General features: G+C 37.7%; 1 protein-coding gene across 1 annotated transcript in view; it reads left to right on the top strand.

Moving 5' to 3' along the window:
- Positions 1–22,632, top strand: part of LOC117325781 (E3 ubiquitin-protein ligase TRAF7-like) — an 87,328-nt gene that overhangs the window by 3,082 nt on the left and 61,614 nt on the right. The window contains 16 exon segments of the mRNA XM_033882239.1: positions 566–655; positions 2,304–2,396; positions 2,652–2,691; positions 4,353–4,530; positions 8,167–8,242; positions 9,027–9,085; positions 9,780–9,997; positions 11,274–11,347; positions 11,636–11,690; positions 12,344–12,396; positions 14,093–14,161; positions 14,453–14,575; positions 15,091–15,207; positions 18,391–18,432; positions 18,434–18,508; positions 20,284–20,403. Of these exon segments, the coding sequence (XP_033738130.1) occupies positions 566–655; positions 2,304–2,396; positions 2,652–2,691; positions 4,353–4,530; positions 8,167–8,242; positions 9,027–9,085; positions 9,780–9,997; positions 11,274–11,347; positions 11,636–11,690; positions 12,344–12,396; positions 14,093–14,161; positions 14,453–14,575; positions 15,091–15,207; positions 18,391–18,432; positions 18,434–18,508; positions 20,284–20,403 (1,482 nt within the window).

Here is a 22,632-nt window from a genome sequence, read left to right as displayed (position 1 = left end):
CTGAAGAAACCTTTCCAGTTGTGTTTTCTTTGAAATAATAGTTCTTCCTCCAACAAAGATATGTGGTATAATGAAATAAGACTGTCTATCTATCTGATTATAGGTATAATATTGTCCGTGAAAAATTTCTAACCGATTATAGGTGTAATCTTGTACCTGAAACATTTATAATCGTAACTAGATCTGCTATAGTCTGACCAATCGAATTCCTCCATCTGTATTTCATTTATTAATACAATTAGTCTTTTTATGTTTTCATGTACACTATGTCTGTATACAGCTCCCTAAAATCTTGTATATTGTTAATAATGCTGTGAATCCCAATTTAAACAACATCTGCAAGAATTAGATCACATCATTGGTTGGCTTGTATAAATCAGTTTTCGGTATAATCAGGTTCTATGGCACATGTATGTTGATTTGACCTGTTCATTCTTTTCACCTTTGACCTTTCACCTTTATGTAGTATGTTCAATGTTATGCTATTCACTTTCATTTTGCATGTGGGTACATGTTTGCACTTTGTGTAGTACTTGATGTGTATGTACGTGTTCCTGTTTTACAGAGATCAGACACCTTGTTAGTAGTACCCCACCAACATAAACGAACAAATTCCAATGTTTCTAGGATATCTGCCCTCAGTGCTGAAGAGGAGGTAACTCGCACTTACAGAAACTGTGCTGCATTTGCAACAAAAAATATATACTCAATTTGAATTAAATTTTTGAATAATAATAATAAAAATATTAATATATTCTTTACATGTAGAAATATGTTAAGATAATGTCTAGACTACAGTATTACATTGTATAAGTCAGCTGGTAATAATATGGTAAAATAAGAATTCGGACAAGTGATGGAAAATTTTTAAGGTTTATCAAAAACTAGAGGTTTGGAGTGATCAGTTTTGTTACATGATGCTAATGACATGTAGATGTTACTAAAATTTGAGGGAGAATTATCTTTACAAACTGTCAACCAAAAGGAGATTGGGTAGAGACTAATTTGTATGCATTTTGCAGTTGTATAATTTAGTATTAAAACAGTTGTATCAATTATCAAAATGTTTGGCTCTGTATAGAATGATGATAGGAATATAACATGAGACTCTGTATAGAATGATGATAGGAATATAACCATGAGACTCTGTAAAGAATGATGATAGGAATATAACATGAGAATGGCAGGACTAACAAATATTAACAGTTTTCATACATTAATTCTTCACAGCTTGTGTGTGAGTGATCTACCTACCACATATTTAGTACTGATTGTGTTCATTGAATCTAACACATCACCTTATCATCGTTATCAGTAATATCTAACATTTTCTACAGTGTACTTCTGGAATGTGTCAAAGCTCTTCTACTGACATTTTAATAGGGAGGAATGCTTAGGGCTGTACCAAAATTATTCATCTGGGAGGGGTGGGAGGCATTCTTTTTTTTAGATTCCACCCCCATCAAATCAGATAAGAAATCATTTAGTATAAGGAATACTAGAGAATAGGGGCTTTACCCCCACCATCCATCAAATGTTGACACAAGTGCCTCACATCCCTCACATACAAATAATACTGTAACAGCCCTGACTGGGTTTTTTTAACAGGTTACAAAGATATTCATCATTCTGAGATATTTACCTGGTAGAAGTAAGCTACAAGACAGGTGAATAGATTGAAGCTGTTGGTAAAACAATGATACACAACATAGAATCAAATGATTTTTGAAACTTTTGCATATTTGAAATGAATTTTGATATTCATTATTTTGCAAATAGAACAGACTTATACCTGGTACTCCAGGTAGTCCTATAGCCAACAGTCGCTAAGGTCACATTTGCATTCATAATATAATTGTCAGTTTAGTTATTTTATTCCAAGAGAATGTATAAGTTGTGTTCTGATACATATGTCAGTATGTGAATATTACAGGTAATAATGGCCATCTAAACATCCTGTTAGGCAAACCACTGCCTAAATTACCTAATTAGTTTTATTCTATTGTTCATGGGCAGAAATAGTACAGTTGACCAGTACTAGAACACACTCCGACTTAGTGCTGATAAAAAAATGAAATCACAGTAAAAATAAATTACATTACATCTGTTGAAGCATTAGGTATTTTTAGTAGAAAGTTAAGAAGGTTGATGTGTACTTACAGGTATTTTTAGTAGAAAGTTAGGAGGGTTGTGTATTTACAGGTATTTTTAATAGAAAGTTAGGAGGGTTGTGTATTTACAGGTATATTTATTAGAAAGTCAGACATGTATTTTTAGATTTATAACCTGTTTTTTTCATGTAGGAAATTACTGTGTTTGTTGAGTCACCGAACAAGAAGCTATATTGTAGACTTTGTCAGAAAGTTTTCAAAGAACCTGTGATTGTGTCATGTGGGGTAGGTACCTGAAAAAAGTTATTTACTCTATGAATAATGGTTTCATATAACTTGTGACAAATTAGTCAAATGAGACTACATTGTACATGTACATGAATATGTACATAATTATGTTTTAGTGTTTATCATTTAAGAAAAATACTTTGATAAAAAAATTAATGTTGTTAACATTTCAGCTGTTAAAAACATCCTGACAAATAATATCATGAAATTTTCTATAAACAGTATATGACATTGCATTGTTCTTTATTCCAGCACACATACTGCCATCGATGTGTCTCCGCCAACCCTGAAGGTAATGGAGTAATACATGTATATCCAAAGTGTTACAATGTGCTTCTCTTAATTTAATGTCACATTAATGTGACATCAAGACAACATTAATGTGACATAAAGAGAAATGTGATGTAAAGTTTAGTCTGATATCAAAAGTTACAGTAATATAAAATGAAATAAAGGTACAAGTTGTTCAGGGTATCAGATTTCCTTTAATAGAGGTGTCCTAATTATACAGGTGTTCAGAGTATCATATTTCCTCATTATAGAGGTGTCCTACTTATACAGATGTTCAGATTATCAGGTGTTCAGAGTATCAGATATCCTCTTATAGAGGTGTCCTAATTATACAGGTGTTCAGATTATCATATTTCCTCATTGTAGAGGCGTCCTAATTATCAGGTGATCAGAGTATCCTATTTCCTCATTATAGAGGTGTCCTAATTATCAGGTGGTCAGAGTATCCTATTTCCTCATTATAGAGTTGTCCTAATTATCAGGTGGTCAGAGTATCAGATTTCTCATTATAGAGGTGTCCTAATTATCAGGTGGTCAGAGTATCATATTTCCTCATTATAGAGGTGTCCTAATTATCAGGTGTTCAGAGTATCATATTTCCTCATTATAGAGTTGTCCTAATTATCAGGTGGTCAGAGTATCAGATTTCCTCATTATAGAGGTGTCCTAATTATCAGGTGTTCAGAGTATCATATTTCCTCATTATAGAGGCGTCCTAATTATACAGGTGTTCAGAGTATCCTATTTCCTCATTATAGAGGTGTCCTAATTATCAGGTGTTCAGAGTATCCGGTGTTCAGAGTACGAGGTGTTCAGAGTATCAGGTATTCAGAGTATCCTATTTCCTCATTATAGAGGTGTCCTAATTGTTAGGTGTCCTAATTATCAGGTGTTCAGAGTATCCTATTTCCTCATTGTAGAGGCGTCCTAATTATCAGGTGGTCAGAGTATCCTATTTCCTCATTATAGAGGTGTCCTAATTATCAGGTGTTCAGAGTATCAGATTTCTCATTATAGAGGTGTCCTAATTATCAGGTGTTCAGAGTATCATATTTCCTCATTATAGAGGTGTCCTAATTATCAGGTGGTCAGAGTATCATATTTCCTCATTATAGAGGTGTCCTAATTATCAGGTGTTCAGAGTATCCGGTGTTCAGAGTACGAGGTGTTCAGAGTATCAGGTATTCAGAGTATCCTATTTCCTCATTATAGAGGTGTCCTAATTATCAGGTGTTCAGAGTATCAGGTATTCAGAGTATCCTATTTCCTCATTATAGAGGTGTCCTAATTGTCAGGTGTTCAGAGTATCCTATTTCCTCCTTATAGAGGTGTCCTAATTATCAGGTGTTCTGAGTATCATATTTTCACATTCTAGAAGTGTTCTGACTATAATGTGTTCAAAGTATCATGGTTTCCACCACGTCAGAGGTGTCCCAATTATCAAAACGAATGTTCATTAAATTGATGAGTTTCCTTATTTTCAATGTTCAAGTTAATTATGTAAGGTTCCTAACAAAGTTCTGTCTCTGGAAGCCAATCAGCAGTGTTCAGATGATCAAGGTGTTTTTTTTTATCAGGGTTTTTTCTTTGTTTAGAGTCTCCCCATTATCACTCTCCTGTTTGACAAGATATTTTGCTAATCTGTTTTCTTCTATTTTCTAGCTGCATGTCCAGTAGATGGAAAATCTCTAGACATTATAGTGGCCAATATCACTTTGTCAGAGCAGATAGGGGATCTGTTTATCCACTGTAAATATGGCTGTTCACTGTCAATGGACGGTCAGGGCTATGTGGTAGACTCCAGCAAGTGTCCTGTGCAGTGTCGCATCACCAATAGAAGGTAGGAAAAAAACAGGGTCATGTCTGACCTACAGAAGGTAGGGGAAAAACAGGGTCATGTCTGACCTACAGAAAGTAGGGAAAAAACAGGGTCATGTCTGACCTACAGAAAGTAGGGAAAAAACAGGGTCATGTCTGACCTACAGAAAGTGGGGAAAAACAGGGTCATGTCTGACCTACAGAAGGAAGGGAAAAAACAGGGTCATGTCTGACCTACAGAAGGAAGGGAAAAAACAGGGTCATGTCTGACCTACAGAAAGTAGGGAAAAACAGGGTCATGTCTGACCTACAGAAAGTGGGGAAAAACAGGGTCATGTCTGACCTACAGAAAGAAGGGAAAAACAGGGTCATGTCTGACCTACAGACGGTAGGAAAAAAAACAGGGTCATGTCTGACCTACAGAAAGTGGGGAAAAACAGGGTCATGTCTGACCTACAGAAAGTAGGGAAAAAACAGGGTCATGTCTGACCTACAGAAAGTAGGGAAAAAACAGGGTCATGTCTGACCTACAGACGGTAGGGAAAAAACAGGGTCATGTCTGACCTACAGAAGGTAGGAAAAAACAGGGTCATGTCTGACCTACAGAAGGTAGGGAAAAACAGGGTCATGTCTGACCTACAGAAAGTAGGGAAAAAACAGGGTCATGTCTGACCTACAGAAGGTAGGAAAAAAACAGGGTCATGTCTGACCTACAGGCGGAAGGAAAAAAACAGGGTCATGTCTGACCTACAGAAAGTAGGGTAAAACGGGGTCATGTCTGACCTACAGAAAGAAGGGAAAAACAGGGTCATGTCTGACCTACAGACGGTAGGGGAAAAACAGGGTCATGTCTGACCTACAGAAAGAAGGGAAAAACAGGGTCATGTCTGACCTACAGACGGTAGGGGAAAAACAGGGTCATGTCTGACCTACAGAAAGAAGGGAAAAACAGGGTCATGTCTGACCTACAGACGGTAGGGAAAAACAGGGTCATGTCTGACTTACAGAAGGAAGGAAAAAAACAGGGTCATGTCTGACCTACAGAAGGTAGGGGAAAAACAGGGTCATGTCTGACCTACAGAAAGTAGGGAAAAACAGGGTCATGTCTGACCTACAGAAGGTAGGGTAAAACAGGGTCATGTCTGACCTACAGACGGTAGGAAAAAAACAGGGTCATGTCTGACCTACAGAAGGTAGGAAAAAAACAGGGTCATGTCTGACCTACAGAAAGTGGGGAAAAACAGGGTCATGTCTGACCTACAGAAGGAAGGGAAAAAACAGGGTCATGTCTGACCTACAGAAAGTAGGGGGAAAACAGGGTCATGTCTGACCTACAGAAAGTAGGGAAAAACAGGGTAATGTCTGACCTACAGAAGGCAGGAAAAAAACAGGGTCATGTCTGACCTACAGAAAGTAGGGAAAAAACAGGGTCATGTCTGACCTACAGAAAGTAGGGAAAAAACAGGGTCATGTCTGACCTACAGAAGGTAGGGAAAAAACAGGGTCATGTCTGACCTACAGAAGGTAGGGTAAAACAGGGTCATGTCTGACCTACAGAAAGTAGGGAAAAAACAGGGTCATGTCTGACCTACAGAAAGTAGGGAAAAAACAGGGTCATGTCTGACCTACAGAAAGTAGGAAAAAAACAGGGTCATGTCTGACCTACAGGCGGAAGGAAAAAAACAGGGTCATGTCTGACCTACAGACGGTAGGGGAAAAACAGGGTCATGTCTGACCTACAGAAAGTAGGGTAAAACGGGGTCATGTCTGACCTACAGAAGGAAGGGAAAAAACAGGGTCATGTCTGACCTACAGAAAGTAGGGAAAAACAGGGTCATGTCTGACCTACAGAAAGTGGGGAAAAACAGGGTCATGTCTGACCTACAGAAAGAAGGGAAAAACAGGGTCATGTCTGACCTACAGACGGTAGGAAAAAAACAGGGTCATGTCTGACCTACAGAAAGTGGGGAAAAACAGGGTCATGTCTGACCTACAGAAAGTAGGGAAAAAACAGGGTCATGTCTGACCTACAGAAAGTAGGGAAAAAACAGGGTCATGTCTGACCTACAGACGGTAGGGAAAAAACAGGGTCATGTCTGACCTACAGAAGGTAGGAAAAAACAGGGTCATGTCTGACCTACAGAAGGTAGGGAAAAAACAGGGTCATGTCTGACCTACAGAAAGTAGGGAAAAAACAGGGTCATGTCTGACCTACAGAAGGTAGGAAAAAAACAGGGTCATGTCTGACCTACAGGCGGAAGGAAAAAAACAGGGTCATGTCTGACCTACAGAAAGTAGGGTAAAACGGGGTCATGTCTGACCTACAGAAAGAAGGGAAAAACAGGGTCATGTCTGACCTACAGACGGTAGGGGAAAAACAGGGTCATGTCTGACCTACAGAAAGAAGGGAAAAACAGGGTCATGTCTGACCTACAGACGGTAGGGAAAAACAGGGTCATGTCTGACCTACAGAAAGAAGGGAAAAACAGGGTCATGTCTGACCTACAGACGGTAGGGGAAAAACAGGGTCATGTCTGACTTACAGAAGGAAGGAAAAAAACAGGGTCATGTCTGACCTACAGAAGGTAGGGGAAAAACAGGGTCATGTCTGACCTACAGAAAGTAGGGAAAAACAGGGTCATGTCTGACCTACAGAAGGTAGGGTAAAACAGGGTCATGTCTGACCTACAGACGGTAGGAAAAAAACAGGGTCATGTCTGACCTACAGAAAGTAGGGAAAAAACAGGGTCATGTCTGACCTACAGAAAGTAGGGAAAAAACAGGGTCATGTCTGACCTACAGAAGGTAGGGAAAAAACAGGGTCATGTCTGACCTACAGAAGGTAGGGTAAAACAGGGTCATGTCTGACCTACAGAAAGTAGGGAAAAAACAGGGTCATGTCTGACCTACAGAAAGTAGGGAAAAAACAGGGTCATGTCTGACCTACAGAAGGTAGGGTAAAACGGGGTCATGTCTGACCTACAGAAGGTAGGGTAAAACAGGGTCATGTCTGACCTACAGAAGGAAGGAAAAAAACAGGGTCATGTCTGACCTACAGAAAGTAGGGAAAAAACAGGGTCATGTCTGACCTACAGACGGTAGGGAAAAAACAGGGTCATGTCTGACCTACAGAAAGTAGGGAAAGAACAGGGTCATGTCTGACCTACAGAAAGTAGGGAAAAAACAGGGTCATGTCTGACCTACAGAAAGTAGGGAAAAAACAGGGTCATGTCTGACCTACAGAAAGTAGGGAAAAAAGGGTCACATCTGTATGTCTGACCTGACCAAAGGAAGGTAAGGAAAATTATAAGGGTCATTAGAAAATGTGTTTGATATATAGTGGGAAGATCAATGTTGATTTCACTGTTTTCATTTAAAGAAAATTATTGCCATCACTCTTAGACTTGTGACTTTATACTTAGATTGAATTTGATTTGAATAGAATTTTATACTGCAGTCAAGAATAGCATAAAATATGAAAAACCTGTGAGTTGTTTGGGTTTCAGAGTGTATTTTTTAAATATAAACATATAGTAAAATTAGAGAATTAAGTTGTAGGAGTGATGTGTATATAACATGACAGGCTAGGTAGTCTCTGATAAACCGCAAAGGTAGTTACCTGATTGGCGAGGACTTTAATCTACTTGTAAACTTGTAGTGAACATGAGGACAGTTGTGACTTCATGGCAATGGAGTGTCCAAACAATAGTGGCTGTCCTGCTATACTTAAAAAGGTAAGCAATGTCTTTGTTTTATGATATCAATATAATCCAATAGTTAGTCCCCCGTTATAATGCCACCTTTTGTCCGAAGTTAATTTTGGCGGTATAAAGGTGATACAATAGCTAGGTTTTAGTAAAACACTCCAGTACATCAGTAGTATAATGTATATACTTTTACAAAATGAATGTATACCTGAAATCAACACCACATATATACACAAACACAAATCCAGTACAATGTTTGTTATACAAATATATACCTGAAATGAACACAGCATAATTTTACATTGAAGTATACATTAAAAATACTTTATGAGAAAAATCAAAAGTCTATAAATATTTTGCAGTAAAACTTTGTCCAAAGGAAGCGTATATGTGTTATCATAATGCCTAGTATTCAAATATAATCTTTGCTAATCAGTTTAAGGGAATGAAAATTGCCAAAACCTGTTAACACTACCAGTGAGAATGTGCTGATGAAGTACTTCGAGTTAAGCGGGGTATTCGAGTATACCAAGTTTGAGTTAATGAAGTTCCACTGTGTAGAGAAGAGATAATTCTTTCACAGATGCATTAAAGGTCATTTGATGATTGGCACCAAGGTCCATCTGGCATCTTGTGTTTCCGTAAACCACCTGTTTCTTGTAAAAGTATGAAAAGGGATAAGTAATATGGTATATTCTTTTATTATTGATATAAACATTCACCTCACATTATGACCTAGATGCTATTTAATATGCCTTAATTAAAATAGGTGGTATGTATATGATTGATTACATGTTACTCTAATTGACAGGATTTAGAGGACCATCTAAAGACATGTAATAGAGCTCGCTGTCCACATAACCGATTTGGGTAAGACTGCATTTATTTCCATCGATAAGGACTGGGTATAAATTACTGAGGAACAAACCATGCTTATCTCCCTTTTACCAGAGCAATACATTGTACTTGTTAAATCTGAAATAGAATACTACCGGATTAAAAACAGAAAATATAACTTACAACCTGAGCAATGTAGTTATAACAGCTATGTAATTTTTGTGAAAGATGTTGTGTATTAATTGATTGTAGCTGCCATGAAGAATTCACTTAGCATAATGGAGGGAAAATGTATTAGTTTCAGCAAAATCTCCCTTGTATACGATACAGTGTAGCTTCTCACAATATCCACAGAGTTACAGTGTAATCTCATCCAGAGTATTCAGTCCTCCCTTATAGGGAGTCCTGGGACATTAAACGTACTGTAGATCAATTCAATTTAGTCCTGGGACATTAAACGTACTGTAGATCAATTCAATTGTCCTGTGGACCTGTATATCTCACAGTTAATGTTATTTTTATTGTCTTCTGCTCAGTAGCTGTACTTCAGTTATTGTTGGTACTTTGCTTACCTGTTTAAAATTCAGTTTTACCCTAAATCCCCAGACATAGATATGTTAACATCTGTGTTAGGGTATAATTGGAAAGGATGTAGCTATATAGGTTCCACAGAAATATTGGTTATGATTAATTTCATGGTTATCAAATTATATGATTTATTTTTCAGATGTGAGTTTATGGGTATACATGATGAACTAGATGAGCATTTGAAAGTTTGTAAATTTGAAGGAATGAAAGAGTATATTCATCGCACTGAAGAAAAAATGTCAGATATGCAATATTCACTAAATCAAAAGGACCAAGAGGTAGGCTTTCTGCGTTCTATGTTAGGAAAGTTAGCAGAGAGATTGGAAAACATGGAGAAACAGACAGAAGATCGAGTAGGTGAGTATTGAATTATCTATGATGACTTTGGAAGCTGTGATCACGAAGGCACTGACATATTCTTGCAAACAACATTCAGTAAAGGTTAATATTTAATATGCGAAATCAAGGAGAAGTATGAATGGAAAAGATACAAGTTTATAGTCTCAACTGTACCAATGGTTCATAATAATTTCAACAAAAATTTAGCTGCAGACTGAATGACTATCATGTATAAAACTATTTGATACATTTTTAGTTGACATTTAATTGCAAGATGGCTTGGAATGCTAAAAATGATCATATTGGATTAACGTAAAAATCTATGTCATACTAAAGCCAACTTGCAAGGACATGGCCTCAAAACCAGGGATCTTAAAATATCTTGGGTACTGACCTATTGAAACCACAATTCTGACTCAATATCTGTAAATAATTATGAATAAAATATAGATTTATATGGAGACCCTTGAAAAAGTAGAATAAGAATAACACAGCTATAAAGGTAATCTAGCTGTTTTAGGGATGACTCCCCTAAAGTAAGATAAATCTAGGTAAGGTTAAGTCATATTCTCAAAGTGAGAAACAGGGCAGTAACAATAGAATCACAATGTATAATACCAACCACCATCAAACGGGATTAACACGACTTTTCATAGATTTGGCTCTCTGATTTGGATCATAGGGTACATGACCTTTCAATGACTTGGCTCCCTGACTTTGGATCATAGGGTACATGACCTTTCAAGGACTTGGCTCCCTGACTTTGGATCATAGGGTACATGACATTTCAAGGACTTGGCTCCCTGACTTTGGATCATAGGCTACACAAATTTTCAAGGACTTGGCTCCCTGACTTTGGATCATAGGGTACACGACTTTTCAAGGACTTGGCTCCCTGACTTTGGATCATAGGGTACACAAATTTTCAAGGACTTGGCTCCCTGACTTTGGATCATAGGGTACATGACCTTTCAAGGACTTGGCTCCCTGACTTTGGATCATAGGGTACATGACCTTTCAATGACTTGGCTCCCTGACTTTGGATCATAGGGTACATGACCTTTCAAGGACTTGGCTCCCTGACTTTGGATCATAGGGTACATGACCTTTCAAGGACTTGGCTCCCTGACCTTTGGATCACAGTTTTCCTGGGTTTCTGACTAAATATGACATTAAAGAACTTTGCTGTCTGAGGTTTTCCTGTTGTCTGAAGTTTGCCTACAATTTGCTGAGTTTAGCCTAGGATTCATTATGTAATGAGCATTTCTGACTCGGTTAATGCTATCTATTACAGAGCACCTTGAGCACAGACTTGGAGATGTTGTAGAGGAATTAGTTAGTGTCAAGAGAGAAAACACTGTTATGCAGGTAAGCTGTGAAACACATACTAGACCAGTTTCAAACTATTTTTTCCAGATTTTGACAGGATACATAGAGGACTAAGAGATGAACAATATAGGCCTTCTTTAGTATGTTTCCTTATGCTTACAGTTTAAACTATGTATAATGTATATAATATACCAGTATGTCACATATTTTTTTTGCTAAAAAAGATTTAACAACATAATTTTATGATTTTACATATCTATGAGCTTCTGTCAAGTAAAAGAATGTTTTGATTGTCAAATGAGATTGAACTTTGTAATTATTTTCCAGGATGATTTAGAGCAAGTGAAGAATGTGTTGAGCTCTAGAAGTCTCCCGTATGCACGTAAGTAGAATTCCACCCTGACCTACAACTAGCTATTAGGTTTAATATAATTATTATCTAACTTCCATAGACAGATCATTCAGCTCTAAGCTATATAACCAGTATTGCTTTCCATGCAAAAAATTAAATAGTCAGACAACTGAATCTGTTTACTCTGATTAAAAATGTTTTAATTAGAATTTACTTACTACTAGTATATGATATTTAAGGTTCCAAGATAATACCTGAACAGATGCTACTTCAATATATAGTCCTATTACATCTGTATAACAGGCATTCACCAGTGGATAAACAGGAAGTCTGTTACTCATGTAGGATTGGATCTGCTTAGTATTCATGTACTGAGTGCTTGTGCAACATATTGTATTATCAAATTGCAGATTGTTAATAATAAATGTGTAAATTAAATCATAATCTACAATTATAACAATATCAGAATACTCAGGGGTCAGATAATTAGACAAGATGTTGGAATGCATGATATAAGGAAAAAAGCACTCACTTGTAGACGGGATATCAGAATGCTCAGGAATGTACATATAGGTAATAGGTTTCACTGTAAGTGAATATCTTGTACATGACATTGTATAATGTGCTATATGATGATGTATGTTTTATGTTGTATACCTTAACATTACTCTACTACTTTTTAGCTTACGATCCTCTTCAGATGTTCAAGTGTAGAGGGACCTTTGTTGGACACCAGGTAATCAACTGGACAAGGGTCCACACAGCTAAATGTTAAGTCAATGAGTAATGTCAGTTGATACAATTTTAATTAATTCTTTTAAATGGAGAGAATTTCTTGTAACCTCTTTTTCTTTTTAAGCTCTTCCATATTTTGGATTGACTTCTGATTTGGTAAAATATTACGTTGTTGTAGTATTGTAATATGGAGAGGTACAACAGTAATCTAACAATGGTTGAAACTTTTCTGATTCGGAATTACATGCACATATACCATTGAAACTGCACGTACATGTTAGCAAGAAATGGAATTTATGACCGGATAGAATTTATTTGTAATTAGAATTGAAATGTTGTTTTTCTACCAAAATGTCAATGTACCATGTATAATTATATGAGATACAATGTATTATACATTAGAAATATATGCTGAAAGGAAAAGTAAAACGCAATTAGAAGTTGCCCAGTTAAAGAAAGGTAAAAAGATGTTATAGAATGTAATAATGGTGTAATTGAATGATAAGAAACCACCCGGCCTTCCGTAAAAATTCATGTACGTTCAATACCCTCATCAAATTTCAGGATGATCAAAGGTTTAGCTTGGTTTTAGCATTTTTGAATGTCCTATCAACAGCTAAGGTTATTTGAGGACACTTTCCCCTTTGTGAAAGATCAATTGTGCTTTAAAAGGCTGTGGTATGTGTTAGTGTTTGTCTCCTTGTGATAGAGTGGAACTGATGCAGACTGTATTGCAAACTTACTGAAATATACTGTAGAAGGCACCCAGCAGAAACAGGACACCCCACCCAGTCACATTTTACTGACAACGGGTGAACCAGTCGTCCCACTCCTATAATGCTGAGCGGGTGAACCAGTCGTCCCACTCCTATAATGCTGAGCGGGTGAACCAGTCGTCCCAATCCTATAATGCTGAGCGGGTGAACCAGTCGTCCCACTCCTATAATGCTGAGCGGGTGAACCAGTCGTCCCACTCCTATAATGCTGAGCGGGTGAACCAGTCGTCCCACTCCTATAATGCTGAGCGGGTGAACCAGTCGTCCCACTCCTATAATGCTGAGCGGGTGAACCAGTCGTCCCACTCCTATAATGCTGAGCGGGTGAACCAGTCGTCCCACTCCTATAATGCTGAGCGTTAAGTAGGAGAGTAGCAACTACCATTTTTAGAGACTTTGATATGTCTTTGCCAGGGGACAGAACGGAAAGGCTTCCTCAAAGTGGTGAATTTGCTCAAGTAGTTAAGGCCAAAATGAAGCAGTGTTATAAGAGACAGACCCTTTTGTGCTTTGAATTGATCAGGGTATTGACCCTCAAGGATTTAGCCAACTTTTAGATCTTGCGTTTCCTTTTTAGCCTTTCAGTATATTTTGTATCATAATTGATTAAACCTGAGGTAAATGTACAACAAATTAAAGTAAGCATATAGGTTTTCATGTTGTTTTTCTCCTCGAGAAATTGCTTAATTATTTTTCAATTGCTGACAGACCTGTGTTAGCAAATGTATCATATTTTCAAATTATCACTCATCTTCAGAATCTGTAAAATTAATACTAATTCTGAATTGGATTATAACTATTATCTTCTCAATTGGAATTCAAGTACAGGTAGTATTCAGGCATTGATTCATTAAAAAATATGTACATATTATTTGTTTACAGAAAAACAGATTTAAAGTACGTGTACTTATTGTATTTCAGGGACCAGTTTGGTGTTTGTGTGTCAATAATGACTTCTTATTCAGCGGTTCCTCCGATAAGACAATAAAGGTAAGTTAAAATAGTATACTGCCTCCCTGTGATCATTGAGTGTATATACCTCCATGATAACACTTTTAATACGTCAGTGACTGAACAAAACTTATTAGATTCTATCTATAACTCCAGAAATATGCTTACAAAATGAATGTTGCTCCTCTGAATAATGACAATTTTACCAAAGAGAAACAAGTTCCCTAATTGACATATTTTGTATTATTCCCTAATTGACATATTTTGTCTTATTCCCTAATTGACATATTTTGTCTTATTCCCTAATTGACATGCTTCACCTTTCTGTAGGTTTGGGACACTGGCAATAACTACAAATGTTTGAAGACACTGGAAGGCCACTCTGGCATTGTACTAGCTATTTGTACCTATGGCAACAAATTGTACAGCGGCTCGCAAGACAGTAGCATCATTGTAAGTAGCCTGTACCACGTGATTGTAGTAACTAGTGATATCATTATAGGTCTATAATATTAACAGGATACAACATTTGATGATTGTTGAGGATTGTTGTGGCAATTTTAGGTCTATATATTGAGGATTGTTGTGGCAATTTTAGGTCTATATTAACAGGATTCAACATTTGAGATGTTTATTGAGAATCGTAGTGGCGATTTTCGGTCTATAATAACAGGATACAACATTTGGTGTTTATTGAGGATTGTATGTCTATTATATTAACTGGATACAACATTTGATAAATTACAACACTCTTAACTGATAACAAAAATTGGTCATTCCTTTAATATGCATTAATATCAACATGTTTTTACTCTGAATTAAAAAAAAAACTGTTTCAGACATTAAGAATTGGATTGTAATATATATTAAAACAATGTTTTCTGAATGCAGTTATACACCAATTTTATACAATCACAGATACAATGTATGTTCTATTATGATGAAAATGTCTTACCTGTTGTGGACAGGTGTGGAACATTGACAGCTTTGAACAGGTGACAGTGATAGACGCCCACTGTAACCCAGTGTGTACGCTTGCCTCCACCAAAAGCTTGCTCTTCAGTGGCTCCCTCAAGGTCATCAAGGTACTGTATTACCAAGGTCATATGATAAAGGGGGTCAATGTTGAAGATTGGCATGTTTTGGCTGACTGGTTATCAGCTCACTTGGCCAGAAGGACTGGTGATCTGATGCCATGGACAGCGTCTATTGTCCATCAACATTTCCTTAAATCGCTACTAGCCCTTAATAGCTGAATAGATTTTGATGAAATTCGGTCTGGTGCATTATTGGGCAATGCAGATCCAATGTTGTAGGAATGCAAAATGTGGCTCCCTTTGAGCTGTAGGGTGGTGCCCAATAGTGGAAATAGTCTGGGATAAATTCTTTAAATGCTTCCGTAGTTTGGTTTGGCAAAAAAGATCTAATGTTTTGTAAGCAAAAAGTGTGGCTCCCTTGAGGTCTTGAGGGCGAGGCCCAGTAAGGGAAATAAAAATCATTTTTAGCTCACCTGGTTCGAAGGACCAAGGTGAACTTATGCCATACTGTGGCGTCCGTCGTCCATCTGTCGTCCGTCCATTGTCTGTCTGTCAACAATTGACTTCTTCATAACCGCTCAATGGAATTTGACAAAATTTTGTCAGAAGTATCCCTATGGTGTGTAGACTCAAAATTGTATAAATGGTGGGCCGCTGACACCTCAGGGGCCTAGGAGCGGGGCCAAAAGGGATTAATTTAGGCTATATTGATGTAAACGTCTTCTTCTCTGAAACCGAGCAATGGATAACTTTCATATTTGCCTGGTAGCATCATTATTGGGTTTGAATTAAAAAATTGTACAAATGGTGGGGCGGACCTCTCCCCCAGGGGGCCTAAGGGACAGAGCTAAAGGGGTAAATTTGGCTAATTGATAGAAACGATCTTATTTTTGAAACTAAGTTTTAGATATTGCTCATATTTAACTAGTAGCATCTATATAATGTGTACAGATTAAAAAAATAATGGTGGGGCTAACCCCCCCCCCCCCCCCCCCCAAAGGGGTCAATTTGGCAATATTGGTATTCAATATTAATGACTTCTTCTCTAGAACTAAGCAATGTATGACACAGCTATTTCAGTGGTAACATCTTTGTAACTATTCAGATTCAGATTTAACTCCTTTAAGGATGACAGAATTTGGTTCACATTTGGTTTGAACCATTGTTGGGAGAAACATCTCAGGAAGTAGGAACACTTTTGTGATACATGTGTAGCATATATAAATAAGAGTATTTTGTCATGATTACTGAAATATCCAAGTGAGTTATGCAGGTCCTCTGGGCCTCTTGTATTTTTATTAAGTTGGCACATGGCATGAAAGCACCAAAAAATCAACACACCTGATTATAATGTCAGTATCAGTTTGGCAAGTATTATTCCTTACACATAATTTTATAACTTGATAAAGAAATGTGGTTTTATTCAATAAAAGTATGATTTATAAAACTTGTGGTAATATTTTTTTTTCTTGAATAATGTCAACATTCTTTTGAATTGTTTGTATAAACATGAGCACAACAGCTCATTTACTTTATTTTTACTTTACAAAGAAAATGAGATCCCCAACGTCCGGTGTAGGTAGTTCTATACGCCCGGTAGTCTCCCTGGGATGGATTCCAAATGGAATACACGAGTCCGGTACATAAAAAGTGTGTAAACAATAAGTAAAGATGACCAGACAACATCCGCAGGAAGATCTTCAACTGGTTTAATGTTTTACATGTTTCGGCATACATGTAAACCATTAAACCAGTTGCAGATCTTCCTGTGGATGTTGTCTGGTCATCTTTACTTATTTTTTTAGCTCACCGGTTACGAGTAACCGAGAGCTAATGCTGTCACCCCGGTGTCCACGTCCGCATCCGCGTCCCACCCCAAAACTTTAAAGTTTTTGGAGTAAGTTTTTGGAAAGCTTGTAAGTCCAAAAGTATACACCTTATGCCCTTCTAAGTTGGTTTATACATTCATTAGAGGTCTAGGAATGATGTTATGGCAAAATCATGCAGAAAAAAATTGTGATTTTTTCGCATTTTACTATTTAATGGACTTACTTTTTTTGACACAAAAACTCACTTAAAGATTTTGGGGGTTAGTTTTGAAAAGCTTGTAAGTCCACAACCTTCTTATTTGGTTTATACATCCACTAGAGGTCTAGGAGCGATATTATGTGACATACAATTTCAAAATGACATGCTTATACATACATAAAAAATGAATGCATAGTGTGATTGCTGCCGCCGGTGAGCTTTCGCAATCATTGTTTGAACTATTGGAACTTCATAAGCATTAACGGTGTGATTTTAATTGATGATACTGGTAGATTTATTTGGAGATCTCCTCCTGTATTTTTGCAACCAATAAGATGTAGTTTATAAATATGATTTAATGTGATATCAATAAGACATGATATTTTTGATCTACTTGTACACAAAACAGGCAAAATAGTATTGATACTCCCATGTGTTTCAGACGATACTGTCACAATTTAGGTTACAAATCACCCAATATTTTGTGAATTCAAAATAATTGTGAAGGGACTGAAATTAAACCAATACAAGAAAATCTTAAGCTCAGTAGATTAAGCAAAAACAAAATTTGCCTTCAAGTCATCTCCCTTCGTACTATTTTGTAATAGGAGAACCAGTGATGAAAAATACCCTGCCCGTGCTAGGGCTTGAACTAGCGACCTTTCGCTCTCAAGGCAAACATCCTGCTACTAAGCTAAAGGGAAATTCTCGCTAATCTGAGCTTGTAAGATGACCTTATACTCTCCACATTAACAGTTTGATAGATGTTTGACATTCTAATAGTATGACCTGTTTTGTTCAATGATTTAACACAATATTTTGTTTTTTTTGTATATGCATACAGACCATTGCACAGTAGTGCGTTATAATTATTTTATCTGCAACCCTGTCTGCAGTTAATGATGTAATATTACACTAATGTCAACAGCTACGTATATTAATGATGTAATATTACACTAATGTCAACAGCTACGTATATTGGTGTAATATTACACTAATGTCAACAGCTATGTATGTGTATTGATGTAATATTACACTAATGTCAACAGCTATGTGTGTTGATGTAATATTACACTAATGTCAACAGCTATGTTTGTTGATGTAATATTACACTAATGTCAACAGCTCTGTGTGTTGATGTAATATTACACTAATGTCAACAGCTATGTGTTGATGTAATATTGTATAACTTTCTGTCTACAGGTTTGGGATGTACACACTAATGAGTTGAAGCAGGAACTGACAGGGACTGAACCACTGGGTGCGGGCACTCGTGGCAACTCAGAACCACCTGTATAGTGGTTCATATCAGACCATCCGGGTAAGCTCTTCTGTTTGACTTCTGTGAAAGAAAAAGAACTGCTTATTCTGTAAATAGAATTTATTTTTGTCTGATTGTTTCTGGTAAGACATTCTGTGGGGGTCTGTCTGGTATGACATTCTGTGGGGGTCTGTCTGGTATGACATTCTGTGGGGGTCTGTCTGGTATGACATTCTGTGGGTGTCTGTCTGGCATGACATTCTGTGGGGGTCTGTCTGGTATGACATTCTGTGGGGGTCTGTCTGGTATGACATTCTGTGGGTGTCTGTCTGGTAAGACATTCTGTGGGGGTCTGTCTGGTATGACATTCTGTGGGGGTCTGTCGTGTATGACATTCTTCATGTATCTGTCTGGTATGACATTCTGTGATGGTCTGTCTGGTATGACTTTCTGTGATGGTCTGTCTGGTATGACATTCTGTGGGGTCTGTCGTGTATGACATTCTTCATGTATCTGTCTGGTATGACATTCTGTGGGGTCTGTCGTGTATGACATTCTTCATGTATCTGTCTGGTATGACATTCTGTGGGGGTCTGTCTGGCATGACATTCTGTGGGGGTCTGTCTGGCATAACATTCTGTGGGGGTCTGTCTGGTATGACATTCTGTGGGTGTCTGTCTTGTATGACATTCTGTGGGGTCTGTCTGGTATGACATTCTGTGGTGTCTGTCTGGTATGACATTCTGTGGTAGTCTGTCTGGTATGACATTCTGTGGGGTCTGTCTGGTATGACATTCTGTGGGGGTCTGTCTGGCATAACATTCTGTGGGGGTCTGTCTGGTATGACATTCTGTGGGGTCTGTCTGGTATGACATTCTGTGGTAGTCTGTCTGGTATGACATTCTGTGGGGGTCTGTCTGGTATGACATTCTGTGGGTGTCTGTCTGGTATGACATTCTGTGGGTGTCTGTCTGGTATGACATTCTGTGGTAGTCTGTCTGGTATGACATTCTGTGGGGTCTGTCGTGTATGACATTCTTCATGTATCTGTCTGGTATGACATTCTGTGGGGGTCTGTCTGGCATGACATTCTGTGGGGGTCTGTCTGGTATGACATTCTGTGGGGTCTGTCTGGTATGACATTCTGTGGGTGTCTGTCTGGTATGACATTCTGTGGGGGTCTGTCTGGTATGACATTCTGTGGGTGTCTGTCTGGTATGACATTCTGTGGTAGTCTGTCTGGTATGACATTCTGTGGGGGTCTGTCTGGTATGACATTCTGTGGGGGTCTGTCTGGTATGACATTCTGTGGTAGTCTGTCTGGTATTACATTCTGTGGGGGTCTGTCTGGTATGACATTCTGTGGGGGTCTGTCTGGTATGACATTCTGTTGGGTCTGTCTGGTATGACATTCTGTGGGTGTCTGTTTGGTATGACATTCTGTGGGGGTCTGTCTGGTATGACATTCTGTGGGTGTCTGTCTGGTATGACATTCTGTGGGGGGTCTGTCTGGTATGAAATTCTGTGAGGGTCTGTCTTGTATGACATTCTGTGGGTGCCTGTCTGGTATTAGTGGAAGTTTCTTTTAGTGGCCTACAGTTTAGTCAGATCATTTGCTATTATCCTAATTGTTTTCATCCACATTTGTTCTGACACATCCTTGGATGAAGGGGACCAATTAGGTATAAACAGATAATTATGCACTCTGTACAAAAAATGCTTGGGCAAAAATGTATAGCTGAATATTTAATTAGACTATGTATTTATCTTTCCACAAATGTAGCAGTGAGAGTTTTGTAAATGTTCTCTGTAATTTATATTTAACTAATTACTAGATCTGGGATCTGGAGACGTTGGAATGCCTACAGATGCTGGAGACATCAGGTGGCAGTGTATACAGTATAGCTATCACAAACTACCACATCCTGTGTGGTACATACGAAAATGTCATTCATGTGAGTATAAAAGCATCTCTTATAAAGTGGTCTAAATAAAGCAGGCTTGATTACTGTGGATAACACAATACACAACACCATGAAAATGTTATGTGTACTTATTGAATACTGTCGATTCACACAATGAATGATAAAGTGTCTATAGTGCAGTTCCATCAGATGAAAGAACTGCATTAGAGTTTTCCTTGAAAAGTTTCTGAAATAGCTTTTATTATTTGCTTTGTTAAATGAATATGGCATAAATTGATTTTAAGGATTTGTACAACATATAACACCAAAATTTTTCTTAAACATGTAAACATTACTTGGCAAGATTAGACTGACGCATTGTGTTATGGTATTTTCTGTCCGTCCAGCCTGAACTTTTTTCTGTTCCGAGCTTTCTTCCTGCATTTTTTAGCCCACCATCATCAGATGGATGGTGGGCTATTCAAATCGCCCTGCGTCCGTGGTCCGTGGTCCGTCCGTCCCTCCGTCTGTCCCTCCGTCCCTCCGTCCTTAAACAATTCTTGTTATCGCTAATCCTCAGAAAGTACTGAAGGGATCTTTCTCAAATTCATATGTAGGTTCCCCTTGGTGCCTAGTTATGCATATTGCATTTTGAGACCAATCGGAAAACAACATGGCTGACAGGCAGCCATCTTGGATTTTGACAATTGAAGTTTGTTATCGCTATTTCTCAGAAAGTAATGAAGGATCTTTCTGAAATTTCATATGTAGGTTCCCCTTGGTGCCTAGTTATGCATATTGCTTTTTGAGACAAATCGGAAAACAACATGGCCGACAGGCAGCCATCTTGGATTTTGACAATTGAAGTTTGTTATCGCTATTTCTCAGAATGTAATGAAGGGATCTTTCTCAAATTTCATATGTAGGTTCCCCTTGGTGCCTAGTTATGCATATTGCTTTTTGAGACAAATCGGAAAACAACATGGCCGACAGGCAGCCATCTTGGATTTTGACAATTGAAGTTTGTTATCGCTATTTCTCAGAATGTAATGAAGAGATCTTTCTGAAATTTCATATGTAGGTTCCCCTTGGTGCCTAGTTATGCATATTGAATTTTGAGACAAATCGGAAAACAACATGGCCGACAGGCAGCCATCTTGGATTTTGACAATTGAAGTTTGTTATTGCTATTTCTCAGAAAGTACTAAAGGGATCTTTCTCAAATTTCTGATGTAGGTTCCCCTTGGTGCCTAGTTATGCATATTGGATTTTGAGACCAATCAAAAAACAACATGGCCGACAGGCAGCCATCTTGGATTTTGACAATTGAAGTTTGTTATCGCTATTTCTCAGAAAGTAATGAAGGGATCTTTCTCAAATTTCATATGTAGGTTCCCCTTGGTGCATAGTTATGCATATTGCATTTTGAGACCAATCGAAAAACAACATGGCCGACAGGCAGCCATCTTGGATTTTGACAATTGAAGTTTGTTATCGCTATTTCTCAGAAAGTAATGAAGGGATCTTTCTCAAATTTCATATGTAGGTTCCCCTTGGTGCCTAGTTATGCATATTGCTTTTTGAGACAAATCGGAAAACAACATGGCCGACAGGCAGTCATCTTGGATTTTGACAATTGATGTTTGTTATCGCTATTTCTGAGAAAGTACTAAAGGGATCTTTCTCAAATTTCATATGTAGATTTCCTTTGGTGCCTAGTTATGCATATTGCATTTTGAGACCAATCGGAAAACAACATGGCCGACAGGCAGCCATCTTGGATTTTGACAATTGAAGTTTGTTATCGCTATTTCTCAGAAAGAAATGATGGGATCTTTCCCAAATTTCATATGTAGGTTCCCATTGGTGCCTAGTTATGCATATTGCTTTTTGAGACCAATCAGAAAACAACATGGCCGACAGGCAGCCATCTTGGATTTTGACAATTGAAGTTTGTTATCGCTATTTCTCAGAATGTAATGAAGGGATCTTTCTCAAATTTCATATATTGGTTCCCCTTGTTTGAAAAGTACATGAGAGATGTTTCTCAATTTGCACAGATTAGTAAGAGGAAGGGAAAATAGAGAAAAGATCAATCTGACATGGAACCTATAAAGATCATTCAATGGTGGGCGCCAAGATCCCTCTGGGATCTCTTGTTTAACAATCTCTTTGAAACTTGGTATACATTATAATTACGATAAGAGGTGCTTTCTCCAAAAAGAGTTCTGCTTCAACTATTTTTGCAAAAGTTATTGTTTCCTTTTTTTAGCTCACCTG

The sequence above is a fragment of the Pecten maximus genome, chromosome 1, assembly GCF_902652985.1.
Source record: "Pecten maximus chromosome 1, xPecMax1.1, whole genome shotgun sequence".
Lineage (NCBI taxonomy): Eukaryota > Metazoa > Mollusca > Bivalvia > Pectinida > Pectinidae > Pecten > Pecten maximus.
The sequence above is the reverse complement of the archived record's forward strand: the minus strand, read 5'-3'. Positions and strand labels throughout refer to the sequence as shown.